Source organism: Pseudophryne corroboree, chromosome 10, assembly GCF_028390025.1.
Source record: "Pseudophryne corroboree isolate aPseCor3 chromosome 10, aPseCor3.hap2, whole genome shotgun sequence".
Lineage (NCBI taxonomy): Eukaryota > Metazoa > Chordata > Amphibia > Anura > Myobatrachidae > Pseudophryne > Pseudophryne corroboree.
This window is the reverse complement of record NC_086453.1, coordinates 371,267,874-371,291,683: the sequence shown is the minus strand read 5'-3', so window position 1 is coordinate 371,291,683 and position 23,810 is coordinate 371,267,874. Positions and strand designations below refer to the sequence as shown.

At 48.8% G+C, this 23,810-nt stretch overlaps 1 protein-coding gene across 1 annotated transcript in view; it reads left to right on the top strand.

Moving 5' to 3' along the window:
- The first annotated feature begins 1,169 nt into the window (after positions 1 to 1,169).
- VSIG2 (V-set and immunoglobulin domain containing 2) overlaps positions 1,170 to 23,810 on the top strand; it is a 37,301-nt gene continuing 14,660 nt past the window's right edge. Inside the window, exons 1-2 of the mRNA XM_063943739.1 lie at positions 1,170 to 1,418; positions 19,353 to 19,516. Of these exons, the coding sequence (XP_063799809.1) occupies positions 1,367 to 1,418; positions 19,353 to 19,516 (216 nt within the window). The 5' untranslated portion in view covers positions 1,170 to 1,366. The remainder of the gene's footprint in view (positions 1,419 to 19,352; positions 19,517 to 23,810) is intronic.

The following is a 23,810-nucleotide window of genomic DNA, read 5'->3' as shown; positions in this document are numbered from 1 at the left end:
TTAGCATGAGCAAATCTGCTCAAATTCGCTTGCGATGCAACAACTCGGAATGACCCCCTCTGAGTAGCTTCAGACTTACTCGGCATCTGCGATCATTTCACTGCTTGTCGTTCCTGGTTTGACGTCACAAACACACCCAGCGTTCGCCCAGACACTCCCCCGTTTCTCCAGCCACTCCTGCGTTTTTTCCGGAAACGGTAGCGTTTTTTCCCACACGCCCATAAAACGGCCTGTTTCCGCCCAGTAACTCCCATTTCCTGTCAATCACATTACGATCGCCAGAACGATGAAAATGCCGTGAGTAAAATTCCTAAGTGCATAGCAAATTTACTTGGCGCAGTCGCAGTGCGGACATTGCGCATGCGCATTAAGCGGAAAATTGCTGCGATGCAAAGATTTTTACCGAGCGAACAACTCGAAATGACCCCCATGGTTTTGCCCAATTGCTAGCAAACTTGCTGCTGCGATCAACTCAGAATTACCCCCATAGATCCCATTGATTGGGGCAGGGACTGTTGCCAGTGATTGAAATAATGGGGGTAATTCCAAGTTGATCGCAGCAGGAATTTTGTTATCAGTTGGGCAAAACCATGGGCACTGCAGGGGGGGCAGATGTAACATGTGCAGAGAGAGTTAGATTTGGGTGGGTTATTTTGTTTCTGCAGGGTAAATACCGGCAAATACTGGCTGCTTTATTTTTACACTGCAATTTAGATTGCAGATTGAACACACCCCACCCAAATCTAACTCTCTCTGCACATGTTATATCTGCCCCCCCTGCAGTGCACATGGGGGGTAATTCCAAGTTGATCGCAGCAGGAATTTTGTTATCAGTTGGGCAAAACCATGTGCACTGCAGGGGGGGGGGGCAGATGTAACATGTGCAGAGAGAGTTAGATTTGGGTGGGTTATTTTGTTTCTGCAGGGTAAATACTGGCTGCTTTATTTTTACACTGCAAATTAGATTGCAGATTGAACACACCACACCCAAACCTAACTCTCTCTGCACATGTTACATCTCCCCCCCCCCCCTCCCCCCCCTGCAGTGCACATGACAAAATTCCTGCTGCGATCAACTTGGAATTACCCCCAATGCCCTCAGTGAAATGCAGATTTAAACCCCACTGACATTTGTGACCGTCCCTCCGGAACCTTGGCTAGGAGACGCCCCAGACTGCGAGTAGTGCTGTGCGTGTTTGCCAGGCTCACTATTAGTGTAAGATAGGTAAATAGCGTGCGCCCTTTACCAGCGGCCAGGCCGGTATCAGTGACTCACTGCTCCCCTGTCGCTGCACAATAGCTGTGTAGATAACAGGTTACAGACTTAGCTTCAGCGGACAGAACACAGGCTCCACGTTCCGGCCAAATGTTCCAGAAATGTCTCCTTCTTCTTATACCCGGCCTCCTGTCTCAGAGGGGTAAGTCGCAGCTTGGGATGGACTGTAATATAGATAATATTATTATTATTAAGCAGATAGAAGACAGGCCTGTACAGTGCTGAGAACATTGTTGTTGATCAGGACGAGGCAGCAAGTGGCGCGGTGTGAAACCCTCACTGACCCGCCCAGTGCTGTACCTGGCTGTCCCCGGAACCGGCAGAACGTTTGTGTTTATTCCCAGTCACTCTCCGGACACACCGCTGTTATCTGGGGCCAGTATATATATATACTGGCCCCAGTATATATATATGTAAGCGATGCCCGGCTCCCCGGCGATACTGGCAGTAGTAAGCGATGCCCGGCTCCCAGGCGATACTGGCAGCGGTAAGCGATGCCCGGTTCCCTGGTGATACTGGCAGCGGTAAGCGATGCCCGGCTCCCTGGTGATACTGGCAGTGGTAAGCGATGCCCGGCTCCCTGGCGATACTGGCAGTGGTAAGCGATGCCCGGCTCCCTGGTGATACTGGCAGTGGTAAGCGATGCCCGGCTCCTCAGCGATACTGGCAGTGGTAAGCGATGCCCAGCTCCCTGGCGATACTGGCAGTGGTAAGAGATGCCCGGCTCCCCGGCGATACTGGCAGCGGTAAGAGATGCCCGGCTCCCTGGCGATACTGGCAGTGGTAAGCGATGCCCGGCTCCCCGGCGATACTGGCAGTGGTAAGCGATGCCCGGCTCCCCGGCGATACTGGCAGTGGTAAGCGATGCCCGGCTCCCCGGCGATACTGGCAGTGGTAAGCGATGCCCGGCTCCCTGGTGATACTGGCAGTGGTAAGAGATGCCCGGCTCCCTGGTGATACTGGCAGTGGTAAGAGATGCCCGGCTCCCTGGTGATACTGGCAGTGATAAGCGATGCCCGGCTCCCTGGTGATACTGGCAGTGGTAAGAGATGCCCGGCTCCCCGGCGATACTGGCAGCGGTAAGAGATGCCCGGCTCCCAGGCGATACTGGCAGTGGTAAGCGATGCCCGGCTCCCTGGCGATACTGGCAGTGGTAAGCGATGCCCGGCTCCCTGGTGATACTGGCAGTGGTAAGAGATGCCCGGCTCCCCGGCGATGCTGGCAGTGGTAAGCGATGCCCGGCTCCCTGGTGATACTGGCAGTGGTAAGCGATGCCCGGCTCCCTGGTGATACTGGCAGTGGTAAGCGATGCCCGGCTCCCTGGTGATACTGGCAGCGGTAAGAGATGCCCGGCTCCCCGGCGATGCTGGCAGTGGTAAGCGATGCCCGGCTCCTCAGCGATACTGGCAGCGGTAAGAGATGCCCGGCTCCCTGGTGATACTGGCAGCGGTAAGAGATGCCCGGCTCCTCAGCGATACTGGCAGTGGTAAGCGATGCCCGGCTCCCCGGCGATACTGGCAGTGGTAAGCGATGCCCGGCTCCCCGGCGATGCTGGCAGTGGTAAGCGATGCCCGGCTCCCTGGTGATACTGGCAGTGGTAAGAGATGCCCGGCTCCCAGGCGATACTGGCAGTGGTAAGCGATGCCCGGCTCCCAGGTGATACTGGCAGTGGTTAGCGATGCCCGGCTCCCCGGCGATACTGGCAGTGGTAAGCGATGCCCGGCTCCCAGGCGATACTGGCAGTGGTAAGCGATGCCCGGATTCCAGGCGATACTGGCAGTGGTAAGCGATGCCCGGATTCCAGGTAATACTGGCAGTGGTAAGCGATGCCCGGCTCCCAGGCGATACTGGCAGTGGTAAGCGATGCCCGGCTCCCCGGCGATACTGGCAGTGGTAAGCGATGCCCGGCTCCCCGGCGATACTGGCAGTGGTAAGAGATGCCCGGATTCCAGGCGATACTGGCAGTGGTAAGCGATGCCCGGCTCCTCAGCGATACTGGCAGTGGTAAGCGATGCCCGGCTCCCCGGCGATACTGGCAGTGATAAGCGATGCCCGGCTCCCCGGCGATACTGGCAGTGGTAAGCGATGCCCGGCTACCCGGCGATACTGGCAGTGGTAAGCGATGCCCGGATTCCAGGCGATACTGGCAGCGGTAAGCGATGCCCGGCTTCCAGGCGATACTGGCAGTGGTAAGCGATGCCCGGCTTCCAGGCGATACTGGCAGTGGTAAGCGATGCCCGGATTCCAGGTGATACTGGCAGTGGTAAGCGATGCCCGGCTCCCAGGCGATACTGGCAGTGGTAAGCGATGCCCGGCTCCCCGGCGATACTGGCAGTGGTAAGAGATGCCCGGCTCCCTGGTGATACTGGCAGTGGTAAGCGATGCCCGGCTCCCCGGCGATACTGGCAGTGGTAAGCGATGCCCGGCTACCCGGCGATACTGGCAGTGGTAAGCGATGCCCGGATTCCAGGCGATACTGGCAGCGCTAAGCGATGCCCGGCTTCCAGGCGATACTGGCAGCGGTAAGCGATGCCCGGCTTCCAGGCGATACTGGCAGTGGTAAGCGATGCCCGGCTCCTCAGCGATACTGGCAGTGGTAAGCGATGCCCGGCTCCCCGGCGATACTGGCAGTGGTAAGAGATGCCCGGCTCCCCAGCGATACTGACAGTGGTAAGAGATGCCCGGCTCCCCGGCGATACTGGCAGTGGTAAGCGATGCCCGGCTCCCAGGTGATACTGGCAGTGGTAAGAGATGCCCGGCTCCCCGGCTATACTGGCAGTGGTAAGAGATGCCCGGCTCCCTGGTGATACTGGCAGTGGTAAGCGATGCCCGGCTTCCAGGCGATACTGGCAGTGGTAAGAGATGCCCGGCTCCCTGGTGATACTGGCAGTGGTAAGCGATGCCCGGCTCCCTGGTGATACTGGCAGTGGTAAGTGATGCCCGGCTTCCCGGCGATACTGGCAGTGGTAAGCGATGCCCGGCTCCCTGGTGATACTGGCAGTGGTAAGAGATGCCCGGCTCCTCAGCGATACTGGCAGTGGTAAGCGATGCCCGGCTCCCTGGCGATACTGGCAGTGGTAAGAGATGCCCGGCTCCCTGGCGATACTGGCAGTGGTAAGCGATGCCCGGCTCCCTGGCGATACTGGCAGTGGTAAGAGATGCCCGGCTCCCCGGCGATACGGCAGCGGTAAGCTCCCCACAGTGCAGGCCCCCTATGCTCATCCGCAGTAATGATGGGAGGATTACCACTGCCAGTCAGATCGGCTGAGTGTGTTCTCCCCCCAGCTGAGAGTACTTCTGTCATTAGCCTGGCTGCTACATTGTATGACGTCACATTACAGCACTGATATCTCCATCACTGGTTACCGGGGGAAACAACAGATGTTTGTGTGTTATTATGTCATTATATTGTATATGGTAAATGCAGCTTTAATATATATATATCTATATCTATCTATATATATCTATCTATATATATATATATATATATATATATATATACACACACATATATACACTGTCCCAGCACTGCTCTCCTGTGTAAGCGAGACTATGACCTTCCCATGTACTAACACTCATCTCTAAGCTTTCTCTACTCTCATACTACCTATCCTATTACTACATATCCCTATCCTATTACTATCACTGCACTATTACTGCGCTGTCCCTATCCTATTACTATCACTGCACTATTACTGCGCTGTCCCTATCCTATTACTATCACTGCACTATTACTGCGCTGTCCCTATCCTATTACTATCACTGCACTATTACTGCGCTGTCCCTATCCTATTACTATCACTGCACTATTACTGCGTTGTTCCTATCCTATTACTATCACTGCACTATTACTTCGCTGTCCCTATCCTATTACTATCACTGCACTATTACTGCGCTGTCCCTTCACTAATACTATCACTGCACTATTACTGCGCTGTCCCTATCCTATTACTATCACTGCACTATTACTGCGCTGTCCCTATCCTATTACTATCACTGCACTATTACTGCGCTGTCCCTATCCTATTACTATCACTGCACTATTACTGCGCTGTCCCTATCCTATTACTATCACTGCACTATTACTGCGCTGTCCCTATCCTATTACTATCACTGCACTATTACTGCGTTGTTCCTATCCTATTACTATCACTGCACTATTACTTTGCTGTCCCTATCCTATTACTATCACTGCACTATTACTGCGCTGTCCCTTCACTAATACTATCACTGCACTATTACTGCGCTGTCCCTATCCTATTACTATCACTGCACTATTACTGCGCTGTCCCTTCACTAATACTATCACTGCACTATTATTATTATTATTATTATTATTATTAATAATATTAACAGTTTCTTATATAGCGCAGCATATTCCATTGCGCTTTACAATCAGAACAACAGTAATAGAACAAAACTGGGTAAAAACAGACAGACATAGAGGTAGGAAGACCCTGCTCGAAATCTTACAATCTATAGACTATTACTACGATGTCCCTTCACTAAAACTATCACTGCACTATGACTACGCTGTTCCTATACTAATACTATCACTGCACTATTACTACGCTGTTCGTATGCTAATACTATCACTGTACTATTACTATGCTGTCCCTATATTAAAACTATCATTGCACTATTACTACGCTGTCCCTTCACTAATACTACCACTGCACTATTACTACACTCTCCCTTCAATAATACTATCACTGCACTATTACTACGCTGTTCCTATACTAATACTATCACTGCACTTTTACTACGCTGTCCCTACACTAATGTTATCACTGCACTATTACTACGCTGTTCCTATACTAATACTATCACTGCACTATTACTATGCTGTCCCTATACTAATACTATCACTGCACTATTACTACACTGTCCCTTCACTAATACTATCACTGCACTTTTACTACGCTGTCCCTACACTAATACTATCACTGCACTATTACTACGCTGTTCCTATACTAATACTATCACTGCACTTTTACTACGCTGTCCCTACACTAATGTTATCACTGCACTATTACTACGCTGTTCCTATACTAATACTATCACTGCACTATTACTATGCTGTGCCTACACTAATACTATCACTGCACTATTACTACACTGTCCCTTCACTAATACTATCACTGCACTTTTACTACGCTGTCCCTACACTAATACTATCACTGCACTATTACTACGCTGTCCTATGCTAATACTATCACTGCACTATTACTATGCTGTCCCAATACTAATACTATCACTGCACTATTACTATGCTGTGCCTACACTAATACTATCACTGCACTATTACTACACTGTCCCTTCACTAATACTATCACTGCACTTTTACTACGCTGTCCCTACACTAATACTATCACTATCACTGCACTATTACTATGATGTCCCTAAACTAATATTATCACTGCACTATTACTACACTGTTCCTATACTAATACTATCACTGCACTATTACTACGCTGTTCCCATACTAATACTATCACTGCTCTATTACTGCACTGTCCCTATATACTAATAGTTGAATACTATCCATATCCTACTACTGCGCTGCCCCTATACTTCTACTATCACTGCACTATTACTACACTGTCCCTTCACTAATATTATCACCCCACTATTACTACGCTGTCCCTACACTAATACTATCACTGCACTATTACTACGATGCCCCTTCACTAATACTATCACTGCACTATTATTACACTGTCCCTTCACTAATACTATTACTGCACTATTACTACGATGTCCCTTCACTAATACTATCACTGCACTATTACTACACTGTTCCTATACTAATACTATCACTGCACTTTTACTACGCTGTCCCTACACTAATACTATCACTGCACTATTAATATGCTGTCCTATGCTAATACTATCACAACACTATTACTATGCTGTCCCTATACTAATACTATCACTGCACTATTACTATGCTGTGCCTACACTAATACTATCACTGCACTATTACTACACTCTCCCTACACTAATACTATCACTGCACTTTTACTTGGCTGTCCCTACACTAATACTATCACTGCACTATTACTACGATGTCCCTACACTAATACTATCACTGCACTATTACTACGCTGTCACTACACTAATACTATCACTGCACTATTATTACTACGCTGTTCGTATGCTAATACTATCACTGTACTATTACTATGCTGTCCCTATATTAAAACTATCATTGCACTATTACTACGCTGTCCCTTCACTAATACTACCACTGCACTATTACTACACTCTCCCTTCAATAATACTATCACTGCACTATTACTACGCTGTTCCTATACTAATACTATCACTGCACTTTTACTACGCTGTCCCTACACTAATGTTATCACTGCACTATTACTACGCTGTTCCTATACTAATACTATCACTGCACTATTACTATGCTGTGCCTACACTAATACTATCACTGCACTATTACTACACTGTCCCTTCACTAATACTATCACTGCACTTTTACTACGCTGTCCCTACACTAATACTATCACTGCACTATTACTACGCTGTTCCTATACTAATACTATCACTGCACTTTTACTACGCTGTCCCTACACTAATGTTATCACTGCACTATTACTACGCTGTTCCTATACTAATACTATCACTGCACTATTACTATGCTGTGCCTACACTAATACTATCACTGCACTATTACTACACTGTCCCTTCACTAATACTAACATTGCACTTTTACTACGCTGTCCCTACACTAATACTATCACTGCACTATTACTACGATGTCCCTAAGCTAATACTATCACTGCACTATTACTACACTGTCCCTTCACTAACACTATCACTGCACTTTTACTATGCTGTCTCTACACTAATACTATCACTGCACTATTACTACGCTGTCCTATGCTAATACTATCACTGCACTATTACTATGCTGTCCCTATACTAATACTATCACTGCACTATTACTATGCTGTGCCTACACTAATACTATCACTGCACTATTACTACACTGTCCCTTCACTAATACTATCACTGCACTTTTACTACGCTGTCCCTACACTAATACTATCACTATCACTGCACTATTACTATGATGTCCCTAAACTAATATTATCACTGCACTATTACTACACTGTTCCTATACTAATACTATCACTACACTATTACTACGCTGTTCCCATACTAATACTATCACTGCTCTATTACTGCACTGTCCCTATATACTAATAGTTGAATACTATCCATATCCTACTACTGCGCTGCCCCTATACTTCTACTATCACTGCACTATTACTACACTGTCCCTTCACTAATATTATCACTCCACTATTACTACGCTGTCCCTACACTAATACTATCACTGCACTATTACTACGATGCCCCTTCACTAATACTATCACTGCACTATTATTACACTGTCCCTTCACTAATACTATTACTGCACTATTACTGTGATGTCCCTTCACTAATACTATCACTGCACTATTACTACACTGTTCCTATACTAATACTATCGCTGCACTTTTACTACGCTGTCCCTACACTAATACTATCACTGCACTATTAATATGCTGTCCTATGCTAATACTATCACTGCACTATTACTATGCTGTCCCTATACTAATACTATCACTGCACTATTACTATGCTGTGCCTACACTAATACTATCACTGCACTATTACTACACTCTCCCTACACTAATACTATCACTGCACTTTTACTTGGCTGTCCCTACACTAATACTATCACTGCACTATTACTACAATGTCCCTACACTAATACTATCACTGCACTATTACTACGCTGTCACTACACTAATACTATCACTGCACTATTACTACGCTGTTCCTATACTAATACTATCACTGCACTATTACTATGATGTCCTTATACTAATACTATCACTGCATTATTACTACGCTGTTCCTATACAAATACTATCACTGCACTTTTACTACGCTGTCCCTACACTAATACTATCACTGCACTATTACTACGCTGTTCGTATACTAATACTATCACTGCACTATTACAATGCTGTCCCTATACTAATACTATCACTGCACTATTACTACACTGTCCCTTCACTAATATTATCACTCCACTATTACTACGCTGTCCCTACACTAATACTATCACTGCACTATTACTACGATGCCCCTTCACTAATACTATCACTGCACTATTATTACACTGTCCCTTCACTAATACTATTACTGCACTATTACTACGATGTCCCTTCACTAATACTATCACTGCACTATTACTACACTGTTCCTATACTAATACTATCGCTGCACTTTTACTACGCTGTCCCTACACTAATACTATCACTGCACTATTAATATGCTGTCCTATGCTAATACTATCACTGCACTATTACTATGCTGTCCCTATACTAATACTATCACTGCACTATTACTACACTCTCCCTACACTAATACTATCACTGCACTTTTACTTGGCTGTCCCTACACTAATACTATCACTGCACTATTACTACGATGTCCCTACACTAATACTATCACTGCACTATTACTACGCTGTCACTACACTAATACTATCACTGCACTATTACTACGCTGTTCCTATACTAATACTATCACTGCACTATTACTATGATGTCCTTATACTAATACTATCACTGCATTATTACTACGCTGTTCCTATACAAATACTATCACTGCACTTTTACTACGCTGTCCCTACACTAATACTATCACTGCACTATTACTACGCTGTTCGTATACTAATACTATCACTGCACTATTACAATGCTGTCCCTATACTAATACTATCACTGCACTATTACTATGCTGTGCCTACACTAATACTATCACTGCACTATTACTACACTGTCCATTCACTAATACTATCACTGCACTTTTACTATGCTGTCCCTACACTAATACTATCACTGCACTATTACTGCGCTGTCCCTATACTATTACTATCACTGCACTATTACTACGCTGTCCCTACACTAATACTATCACTGCACTATTACTACGCTGTCCCTACACTAATACTATCACCGCACTATTACTATGCTGTTCCTATACTAATACTATCACTGCACTATTACTATGATGTCCTTATACTAATACTATCACTGCACTATTACTACGCTGTCCCTATACTAATAATATCACTGCACTTTTACTATTCTGTCCCTACACTAATACTATTACTGCAGTATAACTACGCTTTCCCTACAGTAATACTATCCCTGCACTATTACTACGCTGTCCCTATACTATTACTATCAGCGCACTGTTGCTACGCTGTCCCTATACTAATACTATCACTGCACTATTACTACGCCGTCCCTATACTTTTACTGTCACCGCACTATTACTACGCTATCCCTATACTAGTACTATCACTGCACTATTACTACGCTGTCCCTATACTAGTACTATCACTGCATTTTTACTATGCTGTCCCTATGCTAATACTATCACTGCACTATTGCTACACTGTCCCTATACGTTTACTATCACCGCACAATTACTAAGCTATCCCTATTCTACTACTATCACTGCACTATTACTACGCTATCCCTACACTAATACTGTCACTGCACTATTACTACACTGTCGCTATACTGGTACTATTACTATGCCAGCCTTACACTATTACTATGTTATCCTTACACTATTACTACGCTATCCTTACACTATTACTACGCTATCTTTACACTATTGCTACGCTATCCTTACACTATTACTATGCTATCCTTACACTATTACTACACTATCCTTACACTATTACTATGCTATCCTTACACTATTACTTTGGCATCCTTACACTATTACTGCACTCTCCTTACAATATTACTGCACTCTCCTTACACTATTGCTACGCTATCCTTACACTATTACTACGCTGTCCTTACACTATTACTACGCTATCCTTACACTATTACTATGCCAGCCTTACACTATTACTATGTTATCCTTACACTATTACTATGTTATCCTTACACTATTACTACGCTATCGTTACACTATTAATACGCTATCTTTACACTATTACTACACTATCCTTACACTGTTACTATGCTATCCTTACACTATTACTATGCTATCCTTACACTATTACTATGGTATCATTACACTATTACTATGCTATCATTACGCTATTACTATGCTATCCTTACGCTATTACTATGGTATCCTTACGCTATTACTATGGTATCCTTACACTATTACTATGCTATCCTTACACTATTACTATGGTATCTTTACACTATTACTATGCCTTTCTTACAATATCATTATTCCATATACACTATTACGATGCTATCCTTACACGGTTGCTTTGCCATTTCTTGCAATATTACTACACTATTACTATGCTGTCTTAGTACTATTATTATACCTTCCTTACACTATTACTGTGGTATCCTTATACTATTACTATGCTATCCTTACACTATTACTATGTTATCCTTACACTATTGCTACACTATCCTTACACTTTTACAATGCTTTCCTTACACTATTACTACGCTATTACTACACTATTACTATGCTGTTCTAGTACTATTATTATACCTTCCCTACACTATTACTGTGGCATCCTTACACTATTACTTTGTTACCATGCTATCCCTACACTATTACTATGCTATTTTTACACTATTACTTAACTTTTACTGTGCTGTCCTAGTACTATTATTATACATTCCTTACACTATTATTATGGCACTAGGTGATTCATCGCGCCCTACGGGCGCTCTTCACACCGTCGGTTGGGGCTACGCCCCGTTAACCCCTGCACGCCTTTGAACATACGCAGGCTGGTAGATAACAGAATCAGAAACGCAGGGCAGTATAGAGGGCATACAGAAATGGTGTCCGGTTGAGAAACGATAGAGAGGCGTGGGGGGGGGGGGGGATGTAGAGAAAAGCTGTGCGATCAGTAAAGGATAGGGAGAGGCAGGGTGGTAGGGAGAGGATAAAGAGAGGGAAGGTGTTAGAGAGAAAATACCATTGCAAGAGGCTATGACCGGTTAACACCTGCACGGGCTTCAGCTGTGCTATAATTGTTATTATATGAAGTATTACCTGAATGTTTTTTTATGGCAGTGGGTAAATATTGTAAGGGGGGAGGGCGTGCGATTGTCAAGGGGGGCGTAGCCCTTTGTGAGGGCATGCAGAGTGGCCGCAGGGCACAATGAATAACATAGTGTAGTATATACTGCTAGTGTCTGCATCATTTAGTACCAGATGACTAACAGCAATGCACTGTAGATAAGACACCAAAGTGCTGTGGCCACAGGTAGCAGAGCCGCTTATACACACAATGGCCACAGGTAGCAGAGCCGCTTATACACACAATACCCCCAGGTAGCAGAACCGCTTATACACACAATACCCAACAGGTAACAGTGTCGCTTATACACACAGTGCCCACAGGTAGCAGGGCAGCTTATACACACAGTGCCCACAGGTAGCAGAGGCGCTTATACACACAATACCCACAGGTAGCAGAGGCGCTTATACACACAGTGCCCACAGGTAGCAGAGACGCTTATACACACAATACCTACAGGTAACAGAGGTGCTTATACACACAGTGCCCACAGGTAGCAGAGGTGCTTATACACACAATGGGCACAGGTAGCAGAGCCACGTATACACACAATACCCACAGGTAGCAGAGCCGCGTATACACACAATACCCACAGGTAGCAGAGCTGCTTATACACACAGTGCCCACAGGTAGCAGGGCAGCTTATACACACAGTGCCCACAGGTAGCAGAGGCGCTTATACACACAATACCCACAGGTAGCAGAGGCGCTTATACACACAGTGCCCACAGGTAGCAGAGACGCTTATACACACAATACATACAGGTAACAGAGGTGCTTATACACACAGTGCCCACAGGTAGCAGAGGTGCTTATACACACAATGGGCACAGGTAGCAGAGCCACGTATACACACAATACCCACAGGTAGCAGAGCCGCGTATACACACAATACCCACAGGTAGCAGAGCTGCTTATACACACAGTGCCCACAGGTAGCAGAGCCGCTTATACACACAGTGGCCACAGGTAGCAGAGGCGCTTATACACACAATGGGCACAGGTAGCAGAGGCGCTTATACACACAATGGGCACAGGTAGCAGAGCCACGTATACACACAATACCCACAGGTAGCAGAGCCGCGTATAGACACAGTGGCCACAGGTAGCAGAGTTGGTTCTACACACAATGGCCACAGGTAGCAGAGCCGCTTATACACATAGTGCCCACAGGTAGCAGCGCCACTTATACACAATGGCCACAGGTAGCAGTGTCGCTTATACACATAATGGCCACAGTATTAGTATACTCACAAAAGTTTGGGGGGTTTGGAAAGGGGGTGGGTTCAGTGAGGTGCCTATCGTGCGGCTGATCAGCCCGATTCAGGGCATCACTTGTAGCGGCTGCGGATGGTGTCCGAGGTGCTACGTGTGGTGGAGGGGTGGGTGTGGGAGGGGGTCCAGAGGTGTTGTGGGTGGCGGAGGAGTGGGTGCAGGGGCACGGATGGCGGAAAGTGTGCAGAGGTGGTGGGGGAGGGGTAGGTGTAGAGGGGGCGCGGATAGGGAGTGTAAATGCTGTTGGTGGGGGAGGGGTGGGTGCGGGGGACTGTGGATGAAGGAGGGGGTATGGAGGTGATGTGTGTATGGGAGGGGTGATGTAGGGGTGTGTGTTTGGAGGTGCAGGAAGGGGGAGCTTAGGCGATGGGTTTCAGAAGTGCTGTGGGTGGGAGAGGTGTGGGTGTGGGATGGCACGGATGGGGGATGTAGATGTTGTGGATGGGGGCGGGGTTGATGCGGGGGAGCTGTGGATGGGGGAGGGAGTCCGGAGGGGGTTCGGGTGGTGGTCCAGAGGTGTTGCGGGTGGGGGAGGGGCAGGTAAGGGAGGTCCGCAGATGGGGAGGGTGTCTGTAGATAATGCGGGTGGGTAGGTGCTGTTGTTGTGGGAGTGGCGGGTGCGGGGGTGTTGCGGGTGGGGTAGGTGATCTGGATGTGCGGTAGCCAGGGGAGGGGCGGGTGCGGGGATGACACGGATGGGGGAGTGGGTCCGTGGGTGCTGTGGATGAGTGAGGGGTGGGTTACGGCGGTTGTGGCGGCCCGGGTGTGCTGCTGCGGTGGGTGGGGGAGGGTGCCGGTGCAGGGATACCGAGGTTGGGGTAGGGTGGGGGTGCAGCTGCGGTGGGTGGGGGAGGGGCAGGGGTGGGGAAGAGGCGGGTATGGGGATGCTGTGGGTGGGGTGCCAGGGGGGGGGGCGTGAGGGGGTGTGGATGGGGTCTGTAGATGCTGCTGGTGGTGGAGGGGCAGGTGCGGGAGGCTGTGGATGAAGGAGGGGTCTGGCGGTGCTGTGCGTGGGGGAGGGGTGATGTAGGGGAAGGTGGGGCTGCAGGGGTGTGGGGGTTAGGTGATGGGTTGTAGAAGTGCTGCGGGTGGGGGAGGTGTGGGTGCGGGATGGGGTATGTAGATGCTGCGGGTGGCTGCAGGGGAGCCGTGGATGGGGGAGGGGGTCCTGAGGTGCTGTGGGTGGTGGTCCAGAGGTGCGGGGGGTGGTGGAGGGGAAGGTGTGGTAGGTGTGCGAATGAGGGAAGGTGTCTATAGATGATGGTGGTGGGGGAGGGGCCGGAGGTGCTGTGGGTGGGGGAGTGGCGGCTGTGGGGGTGTGGTGGGGGTCCTGATGCGCGGCGGGGAGGGGCGGGTGCGGGGATCAGAGGGCGCTGTGGGTGGGTGAGGGGCTAGTGTGGGGTTAACGCAGTTGGGGAGGGCCAGCTGTGATGGTGTTGCGGGTGGTGGAGGGGCAGGTGCGTGGGTGTTGGGGGGGAGGGGAGGGGCAGGTGCTGTGTGTGGGGGAGGGGGCCGTTTGCTGGGGCGGTGCGGTTGGGTGGGTGGGAGGTGGGTGTGAGGGTGCCACGGTTGCGGGGGCGGGTGGTGCTGCAGGTAGGGGAGGGGTGGGGGTGCTGGAGCAGGGGTGCTGTGCGTAGGGGAGGGGCGGGGGTGCCATGGGTGGGGGGTTGGGAGCAGGGGTGATGTGGGAGGGGTGGGGGGGATGTGGGAGAAGCTGGTGTGGGAGTGCAGTGGGTGGAGGAGGGGGGGGGGGTGTTGCAGGTGGTGGGCTGGTGCCATGGGTGGGGGGACAGGTGCGTGGGTGCAGGGGTGCTGCGGTTGGGGGGTGGGAGGCGGCTGCGGGGATTTCCGAGGGTTGGGGGGGGGGGTTGTGGGAGCAGGGGTGTTGCGTATGGGGGAGGGGTGGGTGCAGGAGGGGCAGATGCGGTGGTGGTGCGGGTGGGGTGGAGGGTGCAGGGGTGTAGCGGGGGGAGAGGTGGGTGTCGGGGTGGGGGTGCCGCGGCTGGGGGAGGGGGCCGTTTGCCGGGATGGTGCAGTTGGGTGGGTGTGAGGGTGCCACGATTGCGGGGGCGGGTGGGGTGGGGGTGCTGCAGGTAGCGGAGGGCTGGGGGTGCGGGAGCAGGGGTGGTGTGCGAAGGGGAGGGGCGGGGGTGCCATGGGTGGGGGGTTGGGAGCTGGGGTGATGTGGGAGGGGTGGGGGGCTGTGGGAGAAGCTGGTGTGGGAGTGCTGTGGGTGGGGGAGGGGGGGATGCTGGGGGTGAAGGCGTGGTGCCATGGGTGGAGGGTGCAGGGGTGTAGCGGGGGGAAAGGTGGGGGTGGGGGAGGGGCGTGGGTGCCGCTGGTGGTGGAGGGTCAGGGGTGCCGCGGGTGGGGGAGGGGCGGGGTTTGCTGCAGGTGTGGGGGCGGGAGTGCTGCGGGTGGGAGTGGATGTGGGGGGATGCGTTGGGTGCCGCGGATGGGGGGGGGGGCGCGGGTGTCGGTACTACGGGCGGGGACGGGAGTGCCGCGGGTGGGCGGCCGCGGATGTTGGTGCTACGGGTGGGGGAGAGGGCGGGAGTGGCGCGGGTGCTGGGTGGATGCGGTTGGTTGCCGCTGGTGGGAGGGGGATCGAGTGCGGCTGTCAGTGTCAGCATTGTCCCCTGAACTCTGCAGCAGCCGTTAGTCTGTGAGGCGGGTAGTGTGAGTTCCGCTCACAATCAGCAGCTACTCTGTCACCAGGGAGTGTACGGGGAGGAGGGAGACAGGGGACAGGGCGGAGACGGGGAGGGGACTGGGCGGGGATGGGCGGTCAGAGGGAGAGGACTTCTGGTAGATCTGTGCCTGTGACTCCGCCCAGCGTTACGGCCAGGCACAGAATCACAGAGTTGGGCTAATATATAGGAGATTCTAAGGGTGTGTACACACGGTGAGATCCTTGCTATGCCCGATTTTCACTTGCGATTTCCCTTGAACTCCCCGGAGCCCAGCACCACAGATTTTGACTAACTTTTCTTGAGATATGTACTATGGGGGTAATTCCAAGTTGATCGCAGCAGGATTTTTGTTAGCAATTGGGCAAAACCATGTGCACTGCAGGGGAGGCAGATATAACATGTGCAGAGAGAGATAGATTTGGGTGTGGTGTGTTCAATCTGAAATCTAAATTGCAGTGTAAAAATAAAGCAGCCAGTATTTACCCTGCACAGAAACAAAATAACCCACCCAAATCTAACTCTTTCTGCACATGTTATATCTGCCTCCCCTGCAGTGCACATGGTTTTGCCCAATTGCTATCAAAAATCCTGCTGCGATCAACTTGGAATTACCCCCTATGTGTGCTTACGATTTTGGCTTATGTGAGATTTTGGCTTATGTGAGATGTCATTGACATGTGAGATGAACTAGATAGTACACCGATCTAGGATTGACTTGCCTGCACACTCTATCTTTTCTTGCGATGCCGACCTGGCGGGACCGCGCATCGGGATCGAATCGGGATTGCAAGGTGACTTTCACCTTGCGATCTGCACTAACTTTTCTTGCGATTTTGACTATATAGTCAAAATCGAAAGAAAATATCTCACCGTGTGTACACACCATTACACTATTACTATGCCATCCTTTCACTATTACCATAGCATCCTTACATTATTACTATGTTATCCTTACACTATTACTACGCTATCCTTACACTATTAGTGTGCTATCCTTACACTATTACTACACTATCCTTACACTATTACTATGCTATCCTTACACTATTACTACGCTATCCTTACACTATTACTGTGCTATCCTTACACTATTACTACGCTATCCTTACACTATTACTACGCTATCCTTACACTATTACTGTGCTATCCTTACACTATTACTACACTATCCTTACACTATTACTGTGCTATCCTTACACTATTACTACGCTATCCTTACACTATTACTGTGCTATCCTTACACTATTACTACGCTATCCTTACACTATTACTACGCTATCCTTACACTATTACTGTGCTATCCTTACACTATTACTACGCTATCCTTACACTATTACTGTGCTATCCTTACACTATTACCATGCTATCCTTACACTATTACTATAGCATCCTTACATTATTACTATGTTATCCTTACACTATTACTACGCTATCCTTACACTTACTGTGCTATCCTTACACTATTACTACGGTATCCTTACACTATTACTATAGCATCCTTACATTATTACTACGCTATCCTCACACTATTACTACGCTATCCTTACACTTACTGTGCTATCCTTACACTATTACTGTGCTATCCTTACACTATTACTACGCTATCCTTACACTATTACTATAGCATCCTTACATTATTACTACGCTATCCTTACACTATTACTACGCAATCCTTACACTTACTGTGCTATCCTTACACTATTACTGTGCTATCCTTACACTATTACTGCGCTATCCTTACACTATTACTGTGCTATCCTTACACTATTACCATGCTATCCTTACACTATTACTACGCTATCCTTACACTATAACTGTGCTCTCATTACACTATTACTACGCTATCCTTACACTATTACTATGCTATCCTTACACTATTACTATGCTATCCTTACACTATTACTATGCTATCCTTACACTATTACTTTGGCATCCTTACACTATTACTGCACTCTCCTTACAATATTACTGCACTCTCCTTACACTATTGCTACGCTATCCTTACACTATTACTACGCTATCCTTACACTATTACTATGCCAGCCTTACACTATTACTATGGTATCCTTACGCTATTACTATGGTATCCTTACGCTATTACTATGGTATCCTTACGCTATTACTATGCTATCCTTACACTATTACTATGGTATCCTTACACTATTACTATGCCATCTTCGGTGCTGGGAATGGAGAGGCGCACTAGGGAGATTGCGTTAATATAAGATCTGTGGGCCCTCATTCCGAGTTGTTCGCTCGCAAGCTGCTTTTAGCAGATTTACTCACGCTAAGCCGCCGCCTACTGGGAGTGAATCTTAGCTTCTTAAAATTGCGAACGACGTATTCGCAATATTGCGATTACACCTCTCTTAGCAGTTTTTGAGTAGCTCCAGACTTACTCGGCATCTGCGATCAGTTCAGTGCTTGTCGTTCCTGGTTTGACGTCACAAACACACCCAGCGTTCGCCCAGACACTCCCCCGTTTCTCCAGCCACTCCCGCGTTTTTCCCAGAAACGGTAGCGTTTTTTCACACACACCCATAAAACGGCGAGTTTCCGCCCAGAAACACCCACTTCCTGTCAATCACACTACGATCAACAGAACGATGAAAAAGCCGTGAGTAAAATTCCTAACTGCATAGCAAATTTACTTGGCGCAGTCGCACTGCGGACATTGCGCATGCGCACTAAGCGGAAAATCGCTGCAATGCGAAAAAATTTACTGAGCGAACAACTCGGAATGACCCCCGTGATTCACTAATTATCAATACTTGGAATTTACTCTGTATCTCTTTGGTGTCTCAGTTATTGTCAATTGGACAACTTACAATGTTCTAGGTCAGGCCTGTCCAACCTGTGGCTCTCAAGCCGTTGTGAAACTACAGGTCCCAGGGAATGATAAAACTGTGGCAGGGCATGCTGGGACTGGTAGTGTCACAACGGCTGGAGAGCCACCGGTTGGCTAGGCCTGGTTGAGGTAAAATAACTCATTATTTTCTGTTTCTGTCAGGCCTGGTACAGACGGTGACAGTGACTATACCTGAGAATGTGGTCGTGGGGAAGGCCGGCACGAGCGTCACCCTGCCGTGTACGTACTCCACCACTGTTAACTCTCAGTTTAATCTTGAGTGGAAGTTTGCCGCTGGCACCACTCCGGCAGCAACCGGGCAACAGGTAGAAATGTAATATATAATATATATCTTTTGTTCTTGTGGTATGAAAGTGTGTTTATTACAATATGAAATCTGTGTTGGAGTATAACAACAAGTATTGGCTAAGTATGACATGACAAACTATACTATAGGGACAGTAGGTGGCGCTGCTGCCCCCCCAGCCTCTCTTCCAGCTGGCACCGTATGTGTGCCGCACCGTATGTGAGCCGCAGTGTCCCCCCAACCTCCCCGCACCCACGGGACACTGCGGCCCATAGGTGGGACAGCCCCAGAAAAACTATACAGCTGAAATCGGAACATTTGGGAGGTATGTACTATTGCATAGATGGGTGCAAGTGACAAATGGGGTCATTTAGGAAAACTGGAGCACCAGAAAGTTGCAGTGACCATAACAGCATGGCCATCTTATCAGCATTGTAGGCCCTGGGCAAAATAATGCAGTGGGGCCCCTACCAACCCATTAACAGGAATAAACAACAAAAAACAAATTGTAACTTACCCCTCACGCATTCCTATGACGTCTCTCTACTTGCTTCCAATCACTGTCTGGCTGCTGGCTTGGAGGGAGGAAGAGAATGCTGCACTCTGATTGGCGAATAGCTCCAGCCATCCACCAATCCGCATGCTGACAGCCAATCACTGTAAGGCTGCTAGCTTGGAGGGAGTTAGAGAATGCTGCACTCTGATTGGTGGATAGTTCCCTGGTACAGCCCACCCCTGCTCAAAGGCCCATATAATTATAGTGCCCTAGGCAGCTGCCCAGTGTGCTTATATGTAAAGATGGCCCTTCATAACAACCAATCAGATTCTGTCATCTGTTTAGTCTACGGCAATTGCAGAAATTAAGGTAAACATCCCTGCCGACACTCCTGGAATACATACTTGCTGAATTGAACATTTCCTAACAGGATTACATAACATTGACGGGAGTGTATCTGACGTCACCCTGACGGGAGTGTATCTGACGTACTGATGACATTACCCTGACGGGAGCGCATCTGACGTACTGATGACGTCACCCTGATGGGAGTGTATCTGACGTACTGATGACGTAACCCTGACGGGAGTGTATCTGACGTACTGATGACGTCACCCTGACGGGAGTGTATCTGACGTACTGATGACATCACCCTGACGGGAGTGTATCTAATGACGTGACCCTGACGGGTGTGTATCTGACGTACTGATGACGTCACCCAGACGGGAGTGTATCTAATGACGTGACCCTGACGGGTGTGTATCTGACGTACTGATGACATCACCCTGACGGGAGTGTATCTAATGACGTGACCCTGACGGGTGTGTATCTGACGTACTGATGACGTCACCCTGACGAGAGTGTATCTGACGTACTGATGACGTCACCCTGACAGGAGCGTATCTCACGTACTGATGACGTCACCCTGACGGTGTCACGATCCGGGTATCTGGACGCCATTTCTTACCTATCAGATGCCTCCTAATGCTGGCTCAGCGCTCCAGGACCGGATCCCATCTGTTATCCTGATGTGCACATTCCCGCATCCTCTCTCTGGACGCAGTCACAGAAACGCCTTATACATCTGGCATGGCGTCTCCCGCGGCCTCCGCCGCCGTCCCTGAGCTTCTGCATTCAGAGTGGCGATTACGTCAGCCGTGGCCTCCGCTGTGTCCGCGTGGTCGGATGTGCATCTGTCAGCCTGGCGTCTCCTGTCTCCGGTGGCCGGCGCCGCCATTACTGTTTTCCAGACCACATGGATTACAATCCAAACTTCCCTCCAAGTGTCTGCATGGGTGCAGCCATATTGGATTCTGTCAGCTGATCATTCCTACCAATCCGTTGTCAGTATTATTAATTTGCATAATTGCCTAGCCAACGCCTTCCTTGCTGCAGGTATAAATAGGTTGTGCCTGAGCAAGGAAGGCGTCAGTGCTTTGGTTGTCAAACCTAGTTCCAGTTTGTCTCTCTTCTGTGAATGTCTTCCAGGTTCCAGCTCCTGTCTCCAGACTTCTGCTATAGAGACCCGCACCAGCATTCCATCTGCGGTGTAGCCTGACTCTCCGATCCATACTGGACTCACCTGTTTCCAGCTACAACATCACCTGCTTCCAGCTCAGCTTCCAGCAGTGTACAGCTTCTCTTAAAGGGCCGGTGTCCTTTCTGCAGTTTACCACTCTCCACCGGTATTATTATTTCTCCGCTCTCAAATTCTACATTTCATCTACATTGCATCGCTCTCAAGCTTTATTTATTATTTAACTGGTTCCAGCCAGTATCCACTCCGTGCCAACACCTGTCTGGTTCTAACCAGTACCCACAGCAGCATTTTATCTACAGCAGTCCAGCTTTCCCTGGAACACCAGCTGGTACGACCCTGGGCTTTCCTCATTGCTACAGTTGAGCCTGGTAAGGACTTTCCAACTTGCAAATAATAAGAACTGTCTCATACCACCAGAGCTCTGTGGCCCCTGCCACCCTGTAGTACCCAGGAACTGTATTATTATTTCTCTGCTGATTTTTATGTTACCTTTTACTGCTACTGTGATGCATGGAGTTTGTCATAAATAAATATCATTGACTTTTACTCAAGTTGTCGTGGTCACGCCTTCGGGCGGTTTCTCTTCATGTTACTTACATGTCCAGGGGTCTGATACAACCTCCCAGGTTCCGGTACATCTCAGCCCCTACAACTGAGGCTGCCTTCCGTCAGCTCAGGCCCTCAGTTGTGACAGTAAGCACTGACCAAATGAATCCAGCCGGAGACCAGGATCAAGCGGCCAGGCCGATGCAAGAACTGGCAGCCCGACTTGAACATCAGGAGGCTGCACAGGGCCACATCATCCGCTGTCTCCAGGATCTCTCTACTCGGCTGGATGGGATTCAGACAACTCTCCGTGGATCAGGCGCATCTGGGGCGTCAACCACAGTGACTCCAACTATAACCCCACCCACCTTACCCGTTTCTGCTCCACGTCTTCATCTTCCAACGCCAGCAAAATTTGACGGATCTCCAAGATTCTGCAGGGGATTTCTCAACCAGTGTGAGATTCAGTTTGAGCTACAACCTGGCAATTTTCCCAGTGACCGAACAAAAATTGCCTACATCATCTCTCTTCTCAGTGGCTCAGCCCTAGACTGGGCATCACCGTTATGGGAGAGGTCCGACACCCAGCTATCTTCTTACACTGCATTCGTGTCAACATTCAGGCGCATCTTCGACGAGCCAGGCCGGGTAACTTCAGCTTCGTCTGAGATTCTCCGTTTACGCCAGGGATCACATACTGTAGGACAATATCTTATACAGTTCCAGATCCTGGCATCTGAACTGGCATGGAACGACGAGGCCCTGTATGCTGCATTCTGGCATGGTTTATCCGAGCGTATTAAAGATGAGTTAGCTACCAGAGACTTACCCTCCAAGTTAGATGAGCTAATCTCACTTTGTACAAAAGTTGACTTACGTTTCAGAGAGAGAGCAATTGAGCGTGGAAGATCATCTGCTCCAAAATCTTCTGCTCCTCCTCCTCGCCAACTGTCACCAATTAAAGATGAACCCATGCAAATTGGCCGTTCCCGTTTAACTCCTGCTGAGCGCCGAAGACGTCTCTCTGAGTCTCTCTGTCTGTATTGTGCAGCTCCGTCTCACACTATTAATGCCTGTCCCAAACGTCCGGGAAAACTCCAAATCCTAGCTCGCCAAGGAGAGGGCCGGCTAGGAATAATGATCTCCTCTCCATCTCCTCAAGATTGTAATCTCCCAGTCTCGCTTCAAGTTGCTCAACGTTATCAGAACGTCATTGCCCTCCTGGATTCCGGAGCAGCTTGGAACTTTATTACCGAAGCCTATGTTAAACGGTGGTCCCTACCCACCGAGAGACTTCCTTCCTCCTTTTCCTTGACTGCCGTGGATGGCAGTAAAATTTTTGATACAGTTATTGCTCTAAGGACTCTACCAGTTCGTCTGAGAGTGGGAGTTCTTCATTCCGAACTTATTTCACTTTTAGTGATTCCAAGAGCCACACCACATGGTCCTGGGCCTTCCATGGCTCCGTCTTCACAATCCTACAATTGATTGGACGACTACGCAAATCCTGGCATGGGGTTCCTCCTGTGCTGAGACATGTTTGTTTAAAGTGTTGCCTGTCTGTTCTTCCTCCCCCAGGTCGTCTGATGTTCCACCTCCTCCATATCAAGATTTCACGGATGTGTTCAGTAAAGCTTCTGCTGATATCCTTCGTCCTCATAGAGAATGGGACTGCCCGATTGATCTCGTTCCAGGGAAGGTTCCACCTCGAGGCCGAACTTATCCGTTGTC